Below are 22,128 nucleotides of genomic sequence, written 5' to 3'. Positions count from 1 at the left end.
CCTAACCCTAACCCTAACCCTAACCCTAACCCTAACCCTAACCCTAACCCTAACCCTAACCCTAACCCTAACCCTAACCCTAACCCTAACCCTAACCCTAACCCTAACCCTAACCCTAACCCTAACCCTAACCCTAACCCTAACCCTAACCCTAACCCTAACCCTAACCCTAACCCTAACCCTAACCCTAACCCTAACCCTAACCCTAACCCTAACCCTAACCCTAACCCTAACCCTAACCCTAACCCTAACCCTAACCCTAACCCTAACCCTAACCCTAACCCAGTCTTTCTCCCGACGAGGGAAGATTCGGTCGTGAGTGAACACAAAAGCATCCCGCCAGACAATCGCAATTGGACAAGCTATAGTATGCTTGCAGTTGGCTTTGTGTTGGGTTGTACTGCTACGCTGTGTGGGATGATAGTGCAAGGGCAAAAGAAGCATCGGGGCTATTACCGCATTCCAAACGGCGAAGAAGTGGGTGAAAGCACTCTTTGAACAACATATCCACTGACACACAGAAACACTTGCCAAACAACCGCAGAGGCTGCTCAGGCAGACACATAAAAATTCTTCACATAGACCAGAAAATGATAACGTGATAAATAAAATTTATATCGCAAATAACTACATTGTGGGCTCCGCAGGGGTGGGCTCAGCCGGAGTAGGTTCCGCAGGAGTAGGCTCCGCCGGAGTGGGCTCCGCAGGGGTCGGTTCCGCTGGAGTGGGCTCAGCCGGAGTAGGTTCCGCAGGGGTCGGTTCCGCTGGAGTGGGCTCCGCAGGGGTCGGTTCCGCTGGAGTGGGCTCAGCCGGAGTAGGTTCCGCTGGAGTGGGCTCAGCCGGAGTAGGTTCCGCAGGAGTGGGCTCAGCCGGAGTAGGTTCTGCAGGGGTCGGTTCCGCCGGAGTGGGCTCAGCCGGAGTAGGCTCCGCAGGGGTCGGTTCTGCAGGGGTCGGTTCCGCCGGAGTAGGTTCCGCAGGAGTAGGCTCCGCAGGGGTCGGTTCTGCAGGGGTGGGCTCAGCCGGAGTAGGCTCCGCAGGGGTGGGCTCAGCCGGAGTAGGTTCCGCAGGAGTAGGCTCCGCTGGAGTGGGCTCCGCAGGGGTCGGTTCCGCTGGAGTGGGCTCCGCAGGAGTAGGCTCCGCAGGGGTCGGTTCTGCAGGGGTCGGTTCCGCTGGAGTGGGCTCAGCCGGAGTAGGTTCCGCAGGGGTCGGTTCCGCTGGAGTAGGTTCCGCAGGGGTCGGTTCCGCTGGAGTGGGCTCCGCTGTAGCTAGTGGTTGGGAGGTTGGCAGGGAGGTTGACGGAGAATTGGAGCTCTCTCTATCGGACTGTGTTGTGGAATTGAATGGTGGGGATGGTTGGTCTGGAGATGATTGAAACAGCAGGAAGACAACCAAGACTATGATTCCCAGGATAGGAATAGCAATTGCGAACCCCCACAGGATTTTGCGCCAAGTAACTCCAGCGTTACATCTGTTGGTGTAGTCTGGCCCATCGCCCGCATGTTCCTGGTTCGTTGAGCCCTGCGTGGTTGGAGCAGTTGACAACCGAGAATCAACATGCACTCCAGAATTAGTAGACAATGAGTCCAGATCCGGGACACACATTGGCACCTCTATCTGTGGATATTTGCTGTCCTGCCAGAGAGTAACCACTAAGCAAGCATTGGGTCTTGCAGTACGGTCGCGAGAAAGGCATGATGTGGCAATCATCTTTAGTGCTTTCCAGCAAACATACTCAATCTCAGAAAGACGTTCTCTAGGCCGGGAGGGAACCACAAGCATGGGCAAGTGCTTCTGTTTCATCGCCCAAACAGTTATAGATGATTCCTTTTTGCCCCCGTGTGGAATCTGTTTAGTCATGCATTCCCACACTGTAACTCCAAAGGAGTACATCTCGCACACGCGCGATGTGTGGCTGACTTCTTCTGAGAGGATCTCGGGTGCTTGGTAGGCGGCTGTGCCTGCAATTTGTTTGCCCTGACGAGAGGATGATGCCATTATTGTACCAAGACGGGCTTTTGTTGTGTGGAGGCCTTTCACCTTCGATTCGCCAAAGTCAGCCAACTTGGCTACTGTTAAACCTTTGTTCAGTAAAACGTTTAATGGTTTGACGTCATGATGGACAATACCTTGCAGATGAAGGAACTCCAAGGCTCCAGCAATACCTTTTAAGAGAAAGAGGAGACGGGAAAATCCTAGACTATTGGATAGGCTTCGATCACGCAGGGCGTGGAAAAGTGTAGTGTGCATGAGCTCCATGACAATCACAGGTCTGTCAATTTTATTCAGTGTGGTAATGCACCCAATAACATTAATGATATTCGAATGTGTGCCACAGTTGTGCGTAAGGAGGGCCTCGGTAGCAAGACATTCGACATCGCGGGCTACCTGCTCTTTTGAGAGAGAGGCTATGTCGCTTTCATTTATCTTGAGGCGTTTGATAGCGACCGGCTTCTTGTTGTAAAGTCCACAATACACATCCGCGAAGCCGCCAACTCCCAAAAGATTCTTACTGTCGTCGCTGAAGTCCAGCAAGGATGGCGTAAGCGAAATAGCGAGTAAATCCTCGGTAGATGCGCGAAATTGTTGTTGCTGCTGCTGCTGTGAGACGGCACTCCTGCCTCCTGCAGAGGCAGCAGGATGTCCTTCATATAGCGTATTGTCAATGCAATCATAGGGCGAAGACACAACAACTTCCACGGCATTCTCATGAATGTCCTTCAAGACCTCATCAAACTGCTGTTGGATCGTTGCGTAATGACCTGATTGATTCAAGGCAAGCAAATCGGAAACCCCTTTATTTTTGTCTTTCAGGAGATTGCTGATCTGAAGGTTGATCAGAAGGTCGGTCTTAAGGTCATTGAAGGCTGCGTCCAAAGTATTTGCTGCTCTACGGAGTTCGGCAAGCAACAATTCGGATCGTATTGCCCTTTTGAGTTTCTTGTTGCACGAAGGCGAAGTGGCTGCTTGTAAGCAGAGGTAGACGTCTTTTACAACTTCATGGAAATGGCGCATCCTTTCGCCTGCAAAAACAACTTTCCATTCGTTTGCCCGTGTCACCACCAGTGTCAGCCGCTTGCCAATGCGGGCTGCCTCATTCTTGTAGGCTTGAGCGTTTCGGCAGCATTCAATGCCAGCCTTGACGAGAGCCACGACAGAAAGAAAAACGTCGGCCATAGCAGGGGTATTAAAAGTGGACTTGGACAGCTTGGTTTGGTTAGCGTACTCACGTCAAGTAAAGTTCAAAAAGCAGCGAATTTGTAGACACTCTGGAACTCTTGATTTCAATAGATTTGTTTGTCGAATGTAGGTCCACAACATCTATTGCCCAAAGGAAGCCGCAACCCCGGCATAATTTTTACATCTTCGACGGCAAACGTCCACGTTTCAGGCATGTCCACGTTTCAGGCAATAATCCAGATTACCCAGATGAAACGCGGATCCTACGAAGACGCAATCAGAAAGTCGCAATCATTTTCTCTAAGGCACAGGCATAAGCAAAGAGAAAACCAGACGCGCAGGGATTACAAATCCTGCACAGTGACTGAGTGGGCAGGAGCACTCCAGTCTCGAATCAAAAATGGCAGTGGCAGTAAATAAATGAGATTCACAATTCCGGCAGCAAAGTCATTGCCAGTGATGCCGGAGAATCACGAATCCCTCCAAATCCAGAATAATAAATAAAAAAATGTTTAGGTACAGAAAAGTAATGTTATAGTAAGTAGCTGCTTTTCATGCAAAATATCTCCTAAGTAATTTGAGTACATAAAGGGCTTATCCCGCCAGACAATGTAATGCAAGACCTGCAAAGAATGATTTATAACCTGCAATAGCAATTTTTCACTTTGCATTTTGGCATTGCCGATTTAAGGAAAAGCAAGACTAAGTAAATTAGGTAGATATTATCCTGAGTACTCTCACATTTCTTAAAGGTAGAAAACAACTCGATATCCGACCTTTGTACTTAGGGAATCTTGAATTGGTCGGGTTGACAATTATCTGTCTCATTAACTGTGAAACCGGTTGTGAGTTGATATTCTACAATAATTATAACCATGTTGACGGTTTCATTTTGATGATGTTGACGGTTTCATTTTGATGGTTTCATTTTGAGGATGTTACTCACTGTCAGATGGACGGCATCTGGTTGCATGTGTTTCGTGCTCTTCTGCAACCCGCAGGGAAGAGCGCAAATGGCAGGGCTGTTCCGTTCCTCTTGTTTCTGACTGTGAATGGTATCTTTTTTTTCTTTCAAACCCTTGTGGTTTGCAACTTTTGCGTTTCACAGAAAGGGGCGACAATTGACGAAGTTAAACCCATGCAATTGTCAGCCCTTTCGGTACCGTTTTGTGTTATTGTCGAGAATGTCTGTTGAAACACTCGTTTGTTCTCAGTAGAATATCCATGTCTACTACCTAACCTAGATGTAACCGTTCCGTTCGTTACCTCGTTCTAACTGTAAGTTGTGATTTGCTTCACATTGCGTTTCTATCTACTTTCACTATTGACTGTGAGATGCTGGTCTTCTGTATACCAGTCATTCAATGGTAGTGTGATTAGTTGTCTCACATATCAATTCATTCTATTTCACATTTGAATTCCTAATTCTATCGGTTGCAAAAGTGGAACTACTTACGGTTACTATCCAGATATGCTCCAGACAATCAAACTGGAATCGGAGCTAACCAGGAAAATGGCACAACGCGAACGACAACAGCCGTTCACTTGTAATCAATTAGCGTGACATATTTCAAACATTCCGACAAATCTTCGTGCAACATCGTCTTCCAGCAGACCACTTTGCCAAGATGGGGTGGATCTTATCAGTCAAAAATGCCGCAATGTCTGCTAGGAGCTTTCGAGTGTTTTCTTTACAGAAAGCCTTTGCCCATCCGCAACTGAGCTGGTATGCGCGCGTCCACAACGACCAAGCGATCAAATTTCTTACCACCGACAAGCGTGATGAAAATGTTTACTTCCGTGGGACTTTTGATCAAAGTAAAGACCACACGAGGGATAACCGTTTTGAAGGAGCAGAAAAAGGCTCTTCTTTGGATGTTGGCCATGACTATAAACGTGACACATCGAGGAACAACCCCGATGTAGATCTAGAAAAGGTCCACGCACTCCTCGCGTCGCGTTTGCAAGCTAAGAAAATGAGACAGTTCGACGAAGCCGATAACATCTGTGACGAGCTATTGAGGGTTCACGGTGTCACCGTGTGGGACCGCGATAAAACATGGCGCAGTGGGTGCAGCGAGACTGGATCGGAGTTAGAGCGCGCCGGTGGCCCTGTTAATTATGGCCCACTGGGACACGACTACTTGCCATCGCCCGACGCCGGTCCAGCTAAGGCAACCATGAGTGAAGAAAAGATAAACGCCCTTTTGGCAGAGCGTCTGCAATGTAAACTTTCTCGTCGATTTGCGGACGCTGACCGCATTCGAGATCTGCTCGAGTCCAAAGGCGTTTACGTCCATGAATTTCGCAAAGAATGGCGTGCCGATGGGGTCAAGTTTGATGACAATATGAGCCAAGGCAGACGTATGTACCAAAGTCGTCCATACTCAGAATCACATCACTCTGACAGTGCAGCTCTAACGGTGGAAGAGATCAAAACTATTGAAAATCTCATTGCTCGTCGATCTCTCGCTAAGCAGAGTCAAAACTACAGACTGGCCGACGGCATTCAAGATGAACTTAGAAAAGATTTCAATGTACATCTTAATGACTTCGATAATGAGTGGTCTGCGGGTGGATATTTTGGACCAAATAGAGGGCATTTTCGTGAAGGGAGAGAATCGCACACCAGATTCCGAAAATCTAAGACAAAACGTCGTAGTTAACAATTCACAAAGAACAACGATAATATGATGGAGTGGACCCACCAGTAAGCTCCTCTTAATGCCTTGCACCCTTGTATGTCAAATTGTCATTGACTAAAGTCTACTCGAATAACCACAGGGATGGTGTCCATTGCCAACCTTTTTTTGTCATCATTGCTTGAAAGAGTTGATGTATAACAGATATATATTGGGCGCAGCTCTATAAATATTCACCTGCCAATTGTGATACCTTCCATTCTGTAGTGCTACCAGAGGCGCTCTAATCAAAAATGAAATAACCCTAACGCGCTTTATTTGCAATTGTTTTACATTAGGCAGTCTCGAAATTGTGACAATGATGAGCTAACGATGTCATTTACATTTAGACATAAAAGATAATTTTTCTGTAGGTTGATTGATTCACAGAATAGTTGACCTCCAGTTAGTGACAAAAGAGCACAAGAGTACAGTTCCTTCCATTACCTCCTTTCATAGGATGATCATATCCTGAAGTCCCATCGATCAAATAATTTACAGGTAGCTCGAGATGAGAGCTCGCTCTTTTTCAAATCTCACGACATGTCACTTTCTGCCGGACATGTCTTATTTACATGCCAATTTTAACGAATTCCATATCCTATTCACAGCAGTGCAATGTAGTAACAATATCACATCTCAACCATCGCTTTGGCAGAATTGAACGGTTTTGAACGACGGGAGCCACAAAGAATACAGCTCTGGAATGTATTGCGATATTTGGCTTCTTCTTGTAGTTCTGCCGTCGTGTACGACCGCTTTTGCTCGATGGGGGCCAGGTGACCGCTCGGAGCCGTTGACGGGAATGTCCGCCACTGACTGTGACAACATCAAAACTGTGGACGTCCTGTCGCTCGATTCAATCCGTTCAAGCCTGATTCGACAGGAGGAGACTATCATTTTTGCTTTGATTGAGCGCGCACAATTTCGTCAAAATGAAATTGTCTATAGAAAAGGTGGTTTTGGAAATCTTGGCACGCCCGTCGGTAGCACATCCGTCGATGATCATGATCTATCGTTCATGGAGTACATGCTTGTGGGGACAGAGGCACTCCATTGCGGCGTCCGCCGTTATACTTCGCCCGAAGAACAGGCATTTTTCCCAGAACGGCTACCCTATGGACAGATGGACGCGCTTCCTCTGCTAGAGTACCCTCAGGAACTTTTGTCGTCAGTCGGTGGAGCTTGCGATCTCAATTTCAACAAGGCACTGCTGCAAAACTATGTGGAAAAAATCGTGCCGTCAGTCTCTCAACAAGGTGATGATGAGCAGCATGGTTCCACAGTATTGTGTGATATTGCGGCACTTCAGGCTCTGAGTCGTAGAATTCACTACGGAAAATTCGTTGCAGAGAGTAAATTCCGATCCGATCCTAGTGGATACCAACAGTTGGTTGACGCTAATGATGCGGACGGGGTTATGAAGCTACTAACTAACACGGTTGTGGAAGAAAAGGTGATTAGAAGAGCAAAACTCAAGGCTGCTACCTATGGGACAGAGCCTCTCCTTTCCGAAATGCCTCCAATTAAGGGAGCTGACACAACTTCTATTGTCGCGGCCGCAGCTGCGTCTGCTGTGGTGGCTGCGCTTGAAGCCATTGGTGAAGACAAAAGCAGACCGGGAAAAATTGACCCGACTGTCATTGAAAGCGTGTATAGGGATATAGTTATCCCTTTGACGAAAGTCATTGAAGTCGCATACTTGTTCCGACGCTGTGGGAGGGAGCCTCCGCCGGAATACCAGTTATGCTGACCGAGCTCATAAATCTTATAGTATTCTTACATTGTTGTCGAATTAACAGTAACATCGAATACCGACACTATCAAGCTATTGCGTCGCCGTGGATAGTATGTATTTCTCCTCACTTTTGATAGCATTACTGTTTATGAGATTTTCTGTTGCGTGTCATGGAAAGTTGATTGTGTCACGTGCAAACGTCATCATTGCGATAAATATTCTGTAATCCGCAAGCCAATCCAACTTTCGTATCACACCGCACATCGGCACTGTATGGGATGTGACATCGCACGTTGCCAACAGGAAACCACGCAAGATTGTTCTCGGTCTGTGCGTGCCGTGCCATGCCGTACCTATGGTCAACATATCAAACACAAAAAACATACATCGCAAATACCTTGAAGTTCATCTGTGAAACACCATGTTTGCCCGTGCTGTCTTACGTTTATCGACCCGCGTTCGTGCTGTCCCACACGCCCGCCGAAATATTGCTGTAAGTACATTTGCTGAAAGGTCCATCCTCTGGACCTCTACAGGGTTTTTTGCTTTGCGTGGATTACATCCATCTAACTCAACGAATTTTAGACAGTCGCCGCTCGCAATACAAGCCCCTGTCTCGCTGCTGGGTTCGCTGCGGGGGTCGCATGTTTGGGATCTGCCGGTGCATTTTCACGCATACAGTGCGAGGCCCTCCCCGTGTATGGCAGGCCTGGTACCAACCAGGAGCGCACATTCTTGGCCGTCAAACCTGACGGTGTCCAGCGCGGACTCATTGGGGATATCATTGTTCGTTTCGAAAAGCGTGGCTACAAACTTGTCGGCTTGAAGATGGTTTGGCCTACCGAGGAAATGGCCGCGGAGCATTATGCCGATTTAAGCAAGAAGCCTTTCTTCAGTGGCCTAGTCAAGTTCTTCAGCTCTGGCCCCATTGTTTGCATGTGCTGGGAGGGAAAAGACATTATCAAGCAAGGGCGTCAAATGCTTGGAGAAACTCAGCCTTTGGCGTCCAAACCTGGAAGTATTCGTGGCGATTTTTCGATTGACCTCGGTCGTAACATTTGCCATGGTAGCGACTCTCCCGATAGCGCCGAGCATGAATTGAAAATGTGGTTTCCTGAAGGTGTGAACGATTGGGGAAAGGCAGTCGATGCCTCCGTGTATGAGTAAAACAATCCGTTTAAAGGCTAGGTTGGTCAATCGTTGCGTAGTATTAAGACTGGTCGTTTTACTCTACTATGGCATCTTTACTTGTGGTTCTTCCGTCTTCGAACGCGTTTTTTTCTTTGTCTTGCTCTCGATTACATCAGGCACAATGTCAATATTCGCAGACGGCTCGTACCAATTTGCGGCGCAAGTCCACAATTCCACGATAACTAGCAGCACCACGACAACAGGCCCAGAAATTCCGCCTATGCTGCAGAATCGGGAAATTCGGTCATAAAACAATCGTTTTGACTGCCGGCAAACGTCACTGTACACTTGCTCAGTTTCGACGGCAACCCGTTGCCATGAATACATGTCTGTGACTCGTTGGTGGGCACTCCAAGAGTCAGCAACGTTGCCATTGTTAAAGCGATCAACCGCTTCCACCAACCTCTGCACAATACTTGGTACGTTTGAGTCGGCCAAAAGGATCATATCATCTGGAAGAACTTCGGGAACTCCACCGACGTTCGTAGAAACAACAAGGAGGCCAGTGGAAGCGGCTTCTAGGATAGCGATGCAAAAGGACTCCGTCAGAGAACAATTCAAAAAAATATGTCCTTGTACCAAGACGTCTCGGACCCGTGCGTGCGGGATAGAACCTAAAAATGTAACACGATCATGCAGACGTTCAAGTTCCACCATTTCTTGCAAGTCCAACATTTTGGGGCCGTCGCCACCTATTATGAAATCAACTGAGTCAAGTCTTCGACATATTTTTGGTATAATACCAACCAGAAGGTCTACCCCTTTCCGATACACCAGACGAGAAACAACAACAATATTGAGCCTGGTTTAAAAGAACCTTTGTGAGTCTGCGAGAATTCGCACTTTTAGTCAGAATGCGCAAGAGGCAACGGACGGTCACCGGTTGACATACCGAGGTTGGCACTTAAGAGATGGGTCGGGTTGAAACATAGATGCGTCCACAGCATTCGGAATGACTCGAACGCGCTCCGCACCCACGTTCGCTCTCAGGACAAAGTTGTCCCGGCATGCATGAGAAACGCAGATGGCGGCGTCTACAGCACACATAGTCGTCTGTAGCACGCGATTCAATACAATACCAGCAATGTCGTTCAATCCAAACAACGAGTGGTCCGTGTAAACACTGGCGATGCCGAGAATACCGGCATACACAATACTTTCGTTCGCCATAGTGCTTGTCGCCTGATGTGCATGAATAATCTCAATCCCTTCTCGAATCAATATTGACCGCAATAATGGAAAGGTGGCGGTAAACGAGGGTAAGGCATCTTGATCAACCATCGGCGTTATTGGGCAATAGTACACCTTCAAAGGTCCCGACATGTATCGAACACCTCTTCGGGATCCGTAGGCGTGAGTTATTACGATAACCTTATGCCCCATTTTTACTAATTCTTGTGATAGACTCCAGATATGATTCTCGACCCCTCCGAGCCGAGGGTAGAAAAAGTCACACACCATGGCGATTCGGTAGCTTTTCCTCATACTTCCCTCTTCCTATTGACCCATCAGTTAACGTGAGTTCTTCTGAACAAATAGATGGTGCTCTGTCTATGTTTGCCGTAATAACGCCAATACACATCATGGCTATAGCCATCTCGAGATGCTCCTTTTTCTTTCACATGCCACTTGTCTTACATTAATGCTACAGGTACCAGTTTAGGTGCGATTATGAGCCGCCGTTTTGTAACAGGTTATGTTGCCTATTTTTCTCCGTCAGAGACCCTCTCCTTTGTCAATGTCGAACAACTCTTTAGGTAAGGTAGGAACAAAGACAATAAACAATTCTATAGCATGAGAATGCCAGTTAAACACTACAAAAACGTTTTTGGTGATTGGTTTCGTTTTCCGTGAGATATATACAATTAAGTGCACGAAAGGCTATTTCAGTCCCTTTTATTTTCTGTCTGCTGTTTTCGACAGGTCACTGTTACAAGCCAGTTTGAAGACAAAGACAACATCTAGAACGGCCCAAGACTATTAAAATAAGCTTTTACGATGTCAGGGATCCCGGATCGAAGGTATACTATTGCTGCAAATGTTTGGAATGCTGCTGAGGGAACGGCAAACCTACCAGAGACTATGGCGTTTGCAAAATTTAGTGAAATCGAGAAAAAAGGACCGTGTCATCCAGATGCGCGTCCGTCGCCTTGCTGCAAAGATGTATACAACTCCATCCAAACCACCGGTGCCTTCTATCATCACTGTGCCTGCAATGGCATCACTTTCTACTCTTGAAAAGACTACTCCCAGTATTTGTACGCAAGAAAGTTTTGATAGGAAAGGTATGCAAACGCGAGCAAGCTCTCGAAAGAGGGCTATGAGTATGAAGGTAAGCATAGCAACAAGTGCAACCTACACTGAGCAGAACACTGTCAAACGACGGAGAACATGCAAACAAAAACAGTATGATGACACCATGGTTGTAATGCAGACAAACAAAGAGAGAGAAGGCATGAAAGCAGCCACTTCTCAATTAGTGGTATTTCGACAATTACCAAAAAGTGATCCAGACAGAAAGAAAATGTCTGAAAATTCGATTGTTGAAAGTGTGAATAAGATACACCAATGTACCCTTTCCCGGCAGACAGTTCAACGTTACGTCAACAAGGGTTTGATTGGTGTGTCTCCAACAAAGCGTGGGCCCCTTGTAAGAATCCCGAAAGAGATTTATAATTTGGTTAAAGGGGCATTTGCAAGTTTCTTGCAGCTGGAGCAAGCCAATGGAACTACGCAAACAACAATGATAGGCATGGAGAATCACATTCACCTTTGCCTTAAAAAAGGTGGAATTGTCATGGATAAGCGCACTCTTATTCGGAAACTAAGGTTGGATACAGCAAATCAGTTCTTATGTTACATAGTACAACCAATGTACGTACGTAGGACAGAAAAACGCTGTGTCGACAATGTCTGGTAAACGAAGGTTGGGCGTTATTACGAACGACCTGCAATACACCTAAGCGAGCCTAGGGACTGTAAAACTCAACTCGCTTACGACGCTCCCCACAGGTTAGACAGCGGATACGAGGACCTATGCTAACGCAATATTTGGATCAATGACTTTCTAAAACAATGAGAGGAAGATTATTCTACTACTAGTCCATGAGAATTGGCCATTCTATCAGATAGAAGACCTCTTACCATGTGCCAGATAATCTTACTCCCATATAGAGTATATCCCTTCTAAGTATAAATCCCACATAGAATCACTCAGCAAGTATCCAAACCTGTCTGTAACTTACCTTGTAATTCGTGGGACTGTATCCTAATCCTCATTCTTGTATCCTGCTCCTGCATCTTCACTCAAAGGATATCCTTGATCACGGCGCGAATACATTGTGTCGTGCAATAAGGCCGACATAAACGCCACGGTTCCACCATGCTCTTCACTCTGATTCACACTTCCGTTACCCATGTTAGGTGTCACTTGTTGTAGGGACATGTCGCCTTGGTGTATACCGTGACACTCCCCATCGGCCTGACTTGATGGCTTGGAATCCTTTACCTCACATTTTGATGTGTCTCCTTGTCAAAACAAAAGTGGTTTTAGAACAGGCCACGCTTGTTGGAAACCCCAATGCTTACTGAGGACGTCGGCAACATTCTCAGCACCCAAGATCTTCCGAAAATCAACAATTCCAGCGGCAATTGCCTCACGCACCCTGTGGTAGGACAACGCGTTGTGTCGCTTGTTGATTGGAGACTGCGGTTCCGTCGAACTAATAATGACCGATTGATTGTCTCCGAAAAGTACCAACTTGCCCCGTATGGGAACTCCAAGGAATCGTAAGGTGGTTCGTATGTCTATAATTTGCTCGACTGCAATATGTGCGGCAACGAATTCTGAACCGTACGTGGCTGTCTCGACGGTTGCTTGTCTTTTGGAATACCATTCAAATGGGGTTTGGTTGACAAGGTGTAAAACACCCGTTACGGAGCGACCCGTTACCATGTCATGGTATAGATTTGCGTCAACATAACTGGTCAGCATCACGTACTTTCCAAGAGCCGTCGGGGCATTATGGGGAAGCAGTTCTTTAACATTCCCATACACCAAAGTCGTCCAATCACGTGGTTTGTCGGGGAGGTCTGTATATTCTGGTTCATCGGTTCGGACCCTGATTGCGCCATTCTTCATTTTCTTGATGTATCCGTACATCCTCTTGAGTCTGCCAAGATGCCCCTCACGAGGTGCCACCCGGTATCTATACATGCTCATGACTGCTGTCGCTATATCAAAGCGGCCAAGCGTAATCAACCATTGCAAACTACCAATAAGAGACTGGTACTGTTTGATACCGTTTTCATCAAGTTCAGGAGTCGAATCCAGCTCTGGGTGATCGCCCTTTTCCAGCGGCGATACGTACATCCTTGGTTGTTCCTGGAAAATTTGCTCATATTGTTCCATCATCCTCGATATGTACTTCTTTGGGTGATACAACAGCGTACCATCCTTATCGCGTTCGAAAGTACACCCCAGATGGTATTGCAATGGGCCTACACCCTTTAGCTTGTACTTGTACTTTTCTTTGAGTTGACGGATGATTCCTTCGGGGTCCTGGGCAGCAACGGCTATATCATCGACGTAAACTGCAATGTACTCATAGACACCACTATTCTCTCTCATCCAAACACCAGAATCTGCCTTGCTAGCGGTGAAACCTAGATCGCGAAGGGTATCTGCGAACCGTTCGTGCCAACGTAGGCCACTGCTTCGAAGGCCGTAGAGTGCCTTGTTGATAACAAGTATGTGTCCCTCGAGTTCAGCGAATTCTGGGCCTGCAACAATGAACACCTTCTCTTTTGTTTTTGCTTCCAGATACGCATTGCCTATGTCGGCTCCCCATAGCTTCAGTCCATTTAATTCAGCAAGGAAGACAACAATACGAAGACTGCGTAGGGAGACCACACCAGAGTACACGCTTTCGGTTGGGACAGGAGTTAGATGCCCTCCAGCAACCATTCTGGCCTTGTGCCTACCGTCGTGCTTGACGTCGTATACGGTATGGACACGAATCTTCTTGTAGCCTTTGGGTGCATTCGTAACATGTTTACCGAGTGTGGTAGCCTTACCGATGTCAACGAAAGTCTCATATTTGTGGAGCTGGGCTCTCTCAATACTCTCTGCATCTTGCCAATTACGATTACCATTGAGTGTATCAATAGCAATGGCATCCTTATGTGTTACGTAGTACAACCAATGTACGTACGTAGAACAGGAAAACGCTGTGTCGACAATACCTGGTAAACGCAAGTGGGCGTTATTACGAACGACCTGCGATACACCTAAGTGAACTTAGGGACTGTAAAACTCAACTCGCTTACGACGCTCCCCACGGGTTAGACAGCGGATACGAGGACCTATGCTAATGCAATATTTGGATCAATGACTTTCTAAAACAATGAGAGGAAGATTATTCTACTACTAGTCCATGAGAATTGGCCATTCTATCAGATAGAAGACCTCTTACCATGTGCCAGATAATCTTACTCCCACATAGAGTATATCCCTTTTAAGTATAAATCCCACATAGAATCACTCAGCGAGTATCCAAACCTGTCTGTAACTTACCTTGTAATTCGTGGGACTGTATCCTAATCCTCATTCTTGTATTCTGCTCCTGCATCTTCACTCAAAGGATATCCTTGATCACGGCGCGAATACATTGTGTCGTGCAATAAGGCCGACATAAATGCCACGGTTCCACCATGCTCTTTACTCTGATTCACACTTCCGTTACCCATGTTAGGTGTCACTTGTCGTAGGGACATGTCGCCTTGGTGTATACCGTGACACTCCCCATCGGCCTGGCTTGATGGCTTGGAATCCTTTACCTCACATTTTGATGTGTCTCCTTGCCAAAACAAAAGTGGTTTTAGAACAGGCCACGCTTGTTGGAAACCCCAATGCTTACTGAGGACGTCGGCAACATTCTCAGCACCCAAGATCTTCCGAAAATCAACAATCCCAGCGGCAATTGCCTCACGCACCCTGTGGTAGGACAACGCGTTGTGTCGCTTGTTGATTGGAGACTGCGGTTCCGTCGAACTAATAATGACCGATTGATTGTCTCCGAAAAGTACCGACTTGCCCCGTATGGGAACTCCAAGGAATCGTAAGGTGGTTCGTATGTCTATAATTTGCTCGACTGCAATACGTGCGGCAACAAATTCTGAACCGTACGTGGCTGTCTCGACGGTTGCTTGTCTTTTGGAATACCATTCAAATGGGGTTTGGTTGACAAGGTGTAAAACACCCGTTACGGAGCGACCCGTTACCATGTCATGGTATAGATTTGCGTCAACGTAACTGGTCAGCATCACGTACTTTCCAAGAGCCGTCGGGGCATTATGGGGAAGCAGTTCTTTAACATTCCCATACACCAAAGTCGTCCAATCACGTGGTTTGTCGGGGAGGTCTGTATATTCTGGTTCATCGGTTCGGACCCTGATTGCACCATTCTTCATTTTCTTGATGTATCCGTACATCCTTTTTAGTCTGTCAAGATGCCCCTCACGAGGTGCCACCCGGTATCTAGACATGCTCATGACTGCTGTCGCTATATCAAAGCGGCCAAGCGTAATCAACCATTGCAAACTACCAATAAGAGACTGGTACTGTTTGATACCGTTTTCATCAAGTTCAGGAGTCGAATCCAGCTCTGGGTGATCGCCCTTCTCCAGCGGCGATACGTACATCCTTGGTTGTTCCTGGAAGATTCGCTCATATTGTTCCATCATTCTCGATATGTACTTCCTTGGGTGATACGACAGCGTACCATCCTTATCGCGTTCGAAAGTACACCCCAGATGGTATTGCAATGGGCCTACACCCTTTAGCTTGTACTTGTACTTTTCCTTGAGTTGACGGATGATTCCTTCGGGGTCCTGGGCAGCAACGGCTATATCATCGACGTAAACTGCAATGTACTCATAGACACCACTATTCTCTCTCATCCAAACACCAGAATCTGCCTTGCTAGCGGTGAAACCTAGATCGCGAAGGGTATCTGCGAACCGTTCGTGCCAACGTAGGCCACTGCTTCGAAGGCCGTAGAGTGCCTTGTTGATAACAAGTATGTGTCCCTCGAGTTCAGCGAATTCTGGGCCTGCAACAATGAACACCTTCTCTTTTGTTTTTGCTTCCAGATACGCATTGCCTATGTCAGCTCCCCATAGCTTAAGTCCATTTAATTCAGCAAGGAAGACAACAATACGAAGACTGCGTAGAGAGACCACACCAGAGTACACGCTTTCGGTTGGGACAGGAGTTAGATGCCCTCCAGCAACCATTCTGGCCTTGTGCCTACCGTCATGCTTGACGTCGTATACGGTATGGACACGAATCTTCTTGTAGCCTTTGGGTGCATTCGTAACATGTTTACCGAGTGTGGTAGCCTTACCGATGTCAACGAAAGTCTCATATTCGTGGAGCTGGGCTCTCTCAATACTCTCTGCATCTTGCCAATTACGATTACCATTGAGCGTATCAATAGCAATGGCATCCTTATGGTCGCGAGGAATTTGGTAGCCAAACTTGTGAGTGGGCTCGACTCGACTAGTCTGCTGACGGGTTTGGTTGACGAGTCGCTGGACCTGCTTATCCCTAGTTACGAGGCGCTTGAATTTCTTCCATCCTGGAGTGTCTAATAGTCCTTGACTCTTAGCATAGACAGCGCATGTAATTGGGTCATCGACACCGATAACGTCTAGCGGCTCATAGGTAGACTCCCCAGTCTCCCAATTGACAAGTACGTTGAATCTGGACCCCTTGTAGTTCTTATCGCGTGGTAAAAGAGGTCCTTCGTGCGCGACGATGTCCTTAAAACTCCACTGTCGTTCCGTGTCATGGAGTTCCTTATCTAGATTCGTCTCGATTTTATCTAGAATTTCGTTGTATGCTAGAATCTCGTCATATTCACCATCATTGATTTCGACAAGGAACTTTACATCCGAGGGCTTGTCTGGGTCCAATATTTTCCGCGTGATTCGTGCCTTCAAACGCTCCCCATCATCCCGAGTGTCGGTGAGGAACGTACGACCTATAAGGTCATCAGGTGTGAAACCAGGCAACTCCTTAATGGCATAGGAATTTTTGTTTTCGGTTCTACGCGACTTGATAAAGTTGATGGGTTTAGGACCACTCTCCCCATCCTGTGGCGTAAGGCGTAGGTTGGTTTGTCCGGGAATGGTCGCAGAACGGACACTAGAGCGATGAAGAATGCGGTTGGTGGTGTGGGTAAGGATCTTATAAGTGAGAGCGTCGCCGACGGAGTCGGCGATGCCAACAAAACGTCCTTGTTGTTCGGTACCACCAGAAGGAAATGTCGCATTTTCGAGCTTATAATAGACCGGTTCCCAAAAATGAAACTGAAGGAGAACACTGATATCAGGCGTGGAGCCGGTGAGGACTTCAAGGGGAGTGCGGTTATCTAGGGATTCATGTGCCAAATGGTTGAAAACATAACAAACATATGTCACGCAAAGTAACCAGGCGGAATCAGGGGCACCGGAAAGATTGAGAATGTTGTTGGTATTAGCCTCGATAGTGGCAATACGACGTTCGGCAAAGTTTTGGTGTTGATGGTTTGGTTCACTTTGCCACTGGTCGATATTATATGCGCGTGTAATATCGGTGACCTTTTTGCTGATTTCAACCTGGGCACGATCGCTAATCAATTTGTCCATGGCACCCCGGTAACGGATATGGTCCTCAAGGGTATTGACGAATTCTTTGTCAGTTTTCATGGGGTAAGCGTCGGTGACAAGGGAGCGTCGACCAACGAAAAGTTGTGCAAATTTAGCACCATTATCGACAGCAGGGGTGTCGGACCAAATGGTATCGGTAGCAACTGGTTCATTACGACGGTGTACATTTAGAGCGGGAAAGCGAGACTTAAAATGTTTGCGTAACGGAGCGTTATATACTTCGCGTGCATGCTGCGTGGTCGCCATGATGGTCTTGCGAACGGTTTCAGCAGAGACCCATCCAAAACACGGACGAAGGGCCTCATAATCTTGCACATTTTTCGTGACGAGGTGCTGTTGGCAATATAATACACGGTCAACAACGTCATCGCGATGGTTGCAAAGGGAAATGTGACAATGGAGGTATTTGCCTGTATGGTCAAAACGTGGTTCAACGTAAGGTGATTGAGGCAAATCATATTTGTCATCATACCAAGAGGTTGCGAGATCAATTTCGTGGTCAAGTACGGAGGGATCCCAGTCGACGTCGGAGGTTAGGACAACGTGTGGAAGGGTCGCAAGTTCCTTGTCGGTAGGACGCCGCATATCCATGTACGCGAGTCCTTGTCGAATGTGCAATGGGATGATGTAGTCATCCAATGTTACAATTCGCTGGTTACCTCCTACAGTACGGGAACGGTCTTCGACATGGTTGCGATAGTGTTCAAGCTGTGCACTGGAGTGGATAGTTTTACCCTGTCCCAAATGGGCGTATTGGTTCATAATGAGAATGATGGGGCCATTTTGGGATTCAGTGTAGCCAGCAGCGGTGACAATGTCCAAATCGGACAAGGTATGATCATTGATACCTGTGATGGTTGCAGAACGACCTGTTTTATGCAAGACCATGACATCACTGCCGGCAAGACCTCCATTGGCTCCACGGTCGACGAGGGCTGCCGTAGTTTCAATGACGTTGTGACGAGACACTTGATATTGAAGTACGTTAGATTGCAGTGGTGTGGGCTCATCATAGGCGGGACCATCACGAGATGCGGCAAGTACCTTACGTATGTCGCCGTCGCTCATGTGACTAACACGCTCAGTCAGGTGGGCAAGCAATTCAGTTTCGGGTGCGCAATCATGGAAGGTGTCCGTTGTGATTTGTTCCGCGCCAATGGTATCGTGCGTATTGGCCTGCAACGATTGGTGTGGCGAACTATTATTCAACGGGGCCTGCTTCCCGGGGGCTATTAAGCCTTGGAGGATGGCTTTGGCATCGTCGGAGAGTAGGTTCCACATTTCACGAGGGATGTAAGGTCGCTCGCGATTAGTTGCCGGACTACGATTCCGGAAACTGCTGTTACGGGCATGAGCATTGGCTTCGTAGATTGCGGTAGGCGACACATCTATATCATAGTCTACATCCGGTTTACTCTCAAAATCCATCGGATTGTACTCTAGTTCATTAGCATAGATGTTGCGCTTGTTCTTGCCACTACGAGAATTAGATAGATTATTGCCGTTGTCGTAGAGCGATGCCGATGCGAGTAGTAGACTGAGATAACCACCATAGCTAATAGGATTACCTCCCTTTGCTAAGTCAAGAGTTGCAGTGATTTTTACCTGTCGAAGCTCAGGTACATCATGAACAGCATTCTCCAAAAGACTAAGGCATAGTTGCTGAGGAAGCTGTTCACCAGCAGGAACAGTGTCATTGTAGATGCGCAAGTGATTTTTCCAGTGAAGAATAAAACCTTCTGCTGTGCCAGTCCATGACGATCCGTACTTTGCAGTTGTAAGGTATCCCAGGGTAGTAGACGAACTAATCTTCGCGCTAGCGGACTCTGTGTAGTGTTTCACAACCTTACGGAAAACTTCCTGGGCATTGAAGTCGAAACTATGCTCTCGTACAATGTTCTTGCCCATGTCCGTCTGGAGAGTATGCTCTAGAGCAGAATATACAAACTTGTTCTGCTCTTCAAAAAGGGATTTCTCCAAGGGATCGGTAGGGATGTACGTCGGATCTAGAACTTTGTCAACGTTATGTGTTACGGCAGTAACAACAAACGACCGATAAAAGTTGTCCCAGTACCGATCATCTTTAAGCACGGGATAGTGAGTTTTGTCACGTTTGATCCCACGCTTGAAGTCCTCGACAGCCGAACGTGTCTTTCCTATGGGGCTCTGGACAGTTGGGGAAGCATTAACCGGTGCAGTTGCTGTCGAGACTTGACCAAGGGCTGAGCGACGGTAAAGGACAAAATCTTCATTGTTAAGTGCAACAAGCTCGGAGTTCTTCAAAGGTGTCCCCTTTTGTCGTTCCAAAGATGCCTGCCAGCGCAAGAAATGACGTATGATCTGTCGGTGCGCCATGAGAAGGGGTATAGTTGGCGGGTTTTCCAGGCCGTCGGGAAGGACAGAAGGAGTGTATCCAAGAGACTCAAGTTCATTCTCAAAAATACACAGAAGATCATCAGCCGATTCATATCCTTGTTGCTCAAAACTGAGGCGGATAGGATGCCCTTGGGGAAGAAGAAGTACGTTGTCCAAAAGGTGGGCATAGACGGCTGCACTCGTCATTTGCCGGGTGGCGGGAACCATGGTGGCCTGAGAAGCCAACACAATATAGGAATTCTTGAAAATTACTACTTATGTGTTCAGGTCCTTCGCTGTATACTATAGCGGACTTCGTTAAAATGACCCTACACCAGTGAACGAAGCTAGCACTGGTACACTCACTTCTACCTCCGTAGGCAGTGTCCTCGGGGACTGACGAGGGTTTGATTAGCCCCCCCGTACTACTTTACGCCGGGTAGTAAGTCCGTTCCAACCGGAATCAGGGCTGAGGTCCTCAAGCCTATTGGTATCTCTACCTCACTTGACCAGAGCAACCCGTATTCACGAAGCGACCCTGCCGACAAACCCTGAAGACTCCAAGGGGGGTTCGGCACCGGCGACTCCGAGGAAGTAGGGAGGCCACGAGTAACTTACCGACAAGACCCTGAAGCAGTACTAGTGGGTCCTCGGTACCAGTTAGCGTGAGGGAGTAGGGAAGCGGCTTTCAAACAATGTGTCACACAAGCCGATAAATATCACCTTAAGTGATACCTCTGGCACTTATACAACACGAATGGATGTAAGCGATTTAGTTCTCAAAATTCACGGAGCTCGTGGAAATTTGAGAACGACCTTAAGTAGACTTAAGGGATGTTTACCAGTAACGACTGTGCGGATGAGCAGCAGTGGTTTGACGTGCTGTCAAGACTGTTAATCTGTTACGTAGTACAACCAATGTACGTACGTAGAACAGGAAAACGCTGTGTCGACAATACCTGGTAAACGCAAGTGGGCGTTATTACGAACGACCTGCGATACACCTAAGTGAACTTAGGGACTGTAAAACTCAACTCGCTTACGACGCTCCCCACGGGTTAGACAGCGGATACGAGGACCTATGCTAATGCAATATTTGGATCAATGACTTTCTAAAACAATGAGAGGAAGATTATTCTACTACTAGTCCATGAGAATTGGCCATTCTATCAGATAGAAGACCTCTTACCATGTGCCAGATAATCTTACTCCCACATAGAGTATATCCCTTTTAAGTATAAATCCCACATAGAATCACTCAGCGAGTATCCAAACCTGTCTGTAACTTGCCTTGTAATTCGTGGGACTGTATCCTAATCCTCATTCTTGTATTCTGCTCCTGCATCTTCACTCAAAGGATATCCTTGATCACGGCGCGAATACATTGTGTCGTGCAATAAGGCCGACATAAATGCCACGGTTCCACCATGCTCTTTACTCTGATTCACACTTCCGTTACCCATGTTAGGTGTCACTTGTCGTAGGGACATGTCGCCTTGGTGTATACCGTGACATTATGGTCGCGAGGAATTTGGTAGCCAAACTTGTGAGTGGGCTCGACTCGACTAGTCTGCTGACGAGTTTGGTTGACGAGTCGCTGGACCTGCTTATCCCTTGTTACGAGGCGCTTGAATTTCTTCCATCCTGGAGTGTCTAATAGTCTCTGACTCTTAGCATAGACAGCGCATGTAATTGGGTCATCGACACCGATAACGTCTAGCGGCTCATAGGTAGACTCCCCAGTCTCCCAATTGACAAGTACGTTGAATCTGGACCCCTTGTAGTTCTTATCGCGTGGTAAAAGAGGTCCTTCGTGCGCGACGATGTCCTTAAAACTCCACTGTCGTTCCGTGTCATGGAGTTCCTTATCTAGTGTCTAGTCTACCGGCCGTTGTCCTAGATATAGGACATCATTTTGTCCTATATATAGGACAAGAAAAGAAGCAAAAACATAAAGTAATCCTGTAGCGGTAGTACAAAATTCTACACAAAAATGGAATTTGACCATGGTGATCAAGAATAACACTTTTACTATTTAAAATAGGTCATGCATACATAAAACTTGTACCATATTGTTCGTTAGGCGCCGTGACAGGTAGCCATGTGGTTTGCATAGCACAGCTTCCCCTTGGTGGTATAACAAACCCACGGTTCTCTGGAGTGAGGTGTTTCTTCATCGTTGCACACTGAGCAAACATATGTTGTCTTCTTGGAACACATCAAGCATCGTCCTTGTAGTCTATTGCTGCTAAAACTACCGTCTTTGTTCTTTCT

At 47.1% G+C, this 22,128-nt stretch overlaps 6 protein-coding genes across 6 annotated transcripts; 3 read left to right on the top strand and 3 right to left on the bottom strand.

Moving 5' to 3' along the window:
- Positions 1 to 627: 627 nt before the first annotated feature.
- PHATRDRAFT_32459 (predicted protein) lies at positions 628 to 3,174 on the bottom strand (the record flags this gene model as incomplete). The annotated part of the gene is made up of 1 exon (XM_002176960.1): positions 628 to 3,174. One exon carries the CDS (start codon positions 3,172 to 3,174, stop codon positions 628 to 630), a length of 2,547 nt encoding a protein of 848 aa, XP_002176996.1.
- A 1,531-nt stretch (positions 3,175 to 4,705) lies between these two features.
- Positions 4,706 to 6,069, top strand: PHATRDRAFT_43278 (predicted protein). Its single transcript, XM_002177502.1, has one exon. It carries the CDS (start codon positions 4,806 to 4,808, stop codon positions 5,841 to 5,843), a length of 1,038 nt encoding a protein of 345 aa, XP_002177538.1. The 5' UTR covers positions 4,706 to 4,805; the 3' UTR covers positions 5,844 to 6,069.
- A 500-nt stretch (positions 6,070 to 6,569) lies between these two features.
- PHATRDRAFT_43277 (probable chorismate mutase) lies at positions 6,570 to 7,611 on the top strand (the record flags this gene model as incomplete). The annotated part of the gene is made up of 2 exons (XM_002177501.1): positions 6,570 to 7,427; positions 7,476 to 7,611. Exons 1-2 carry the CDS (start codon positions 6,664 to 6,666, stop codon positions 7,609 to 7,611), a joined length of 900 nt encoding a protein of 299 aa, XP_002177537.1. The 5' UTR covers positions 6,570 to 6,663.
- Positions 7,612 to 7,983: 372 nt separating this feature from the next.
- Positions 7,984 to 8,828, top strand: NDK3 (nucleoside diphosphate kinase 3). Its single transcript, XM_002177500.1, has 2 exons — positions 7,984 to 8,089; positions 8,182 to 8,828. The coding sequence occupies exons 1-2, from the start codon at positions 8,018 to 8,020 to the stop codon at positions 8,761 to 8,763; spliced, it is 654 nt and encodes a 217-aa protein (XP_002177536.1). The 5' UTR covers positions 7,984 to 8,017; the 3' UTR covers positions 8,764 to 8,828.
- Positions 8,827 to 10,407, bottom strand: PHATRDRAFT_54068 (n-acetylglucosaminyl-phosphatidylinositol biosynthetic protein). Its single transcript, XM_002176959.1, has 2 exons — positions 9,680 to 10,407; positions 8,827 to 9,589 (listed from the first exon to the last, which is right to left on the bottom strand). The coding sequence occupies exons 1-2, from the start codon at positions 10,270 to 10,272 to the stop codon at positions 8,830 to 8,832; spliced, it is 1,353 nt and encodes a 450-aa protein (XP_002176995.1). The 5' UTR covers positions 10,273 to 10,407; the 3' UTR covers positions 8,827 to 8,829.
- Positions 10,408 to 16,714: 6,307 nt separating this feature from the next.
- PHATRDRAFT_32455 (predicted protein) lies at positions 16,715 to 20,082 on the bottom strand (the record flags this gene model as incomplete). Its single annotated transcript, XM_002176958.1, has 2 exons — positions 16,715 to 16,785; positions 16,830 to 20,082. The coding sequence occupies 2 exons, from the start codon at positions 20,080 to 20,082 to the stop codon at positions 16,715 to 16,717; spliced, it is 3,324 nt and encodes a 1,107-aa protein (XP_002176994.1).
- Between the last annotated feature and the right edge of the window lie 2,046 nt (positions 20,083 to 22,128).

Source organism: Phaeodactylum tricornutum, chromosome 1 (genome assembly GCF_000150955.2).
Source record: "Phaeodactylum tricornutum CCAP 1055/1 chromosome 1, whole genome shotgun sequence".
NCBI lineage: Eukaryota > Bacillariophyta > Bacillariophyceae > Surirellales > Neidiaceae > Phaeodactylum > Phaeodactylum tricornutum.
This window is presented reverse-complemented; position numbering and strand designations above follow the sequence as displayed.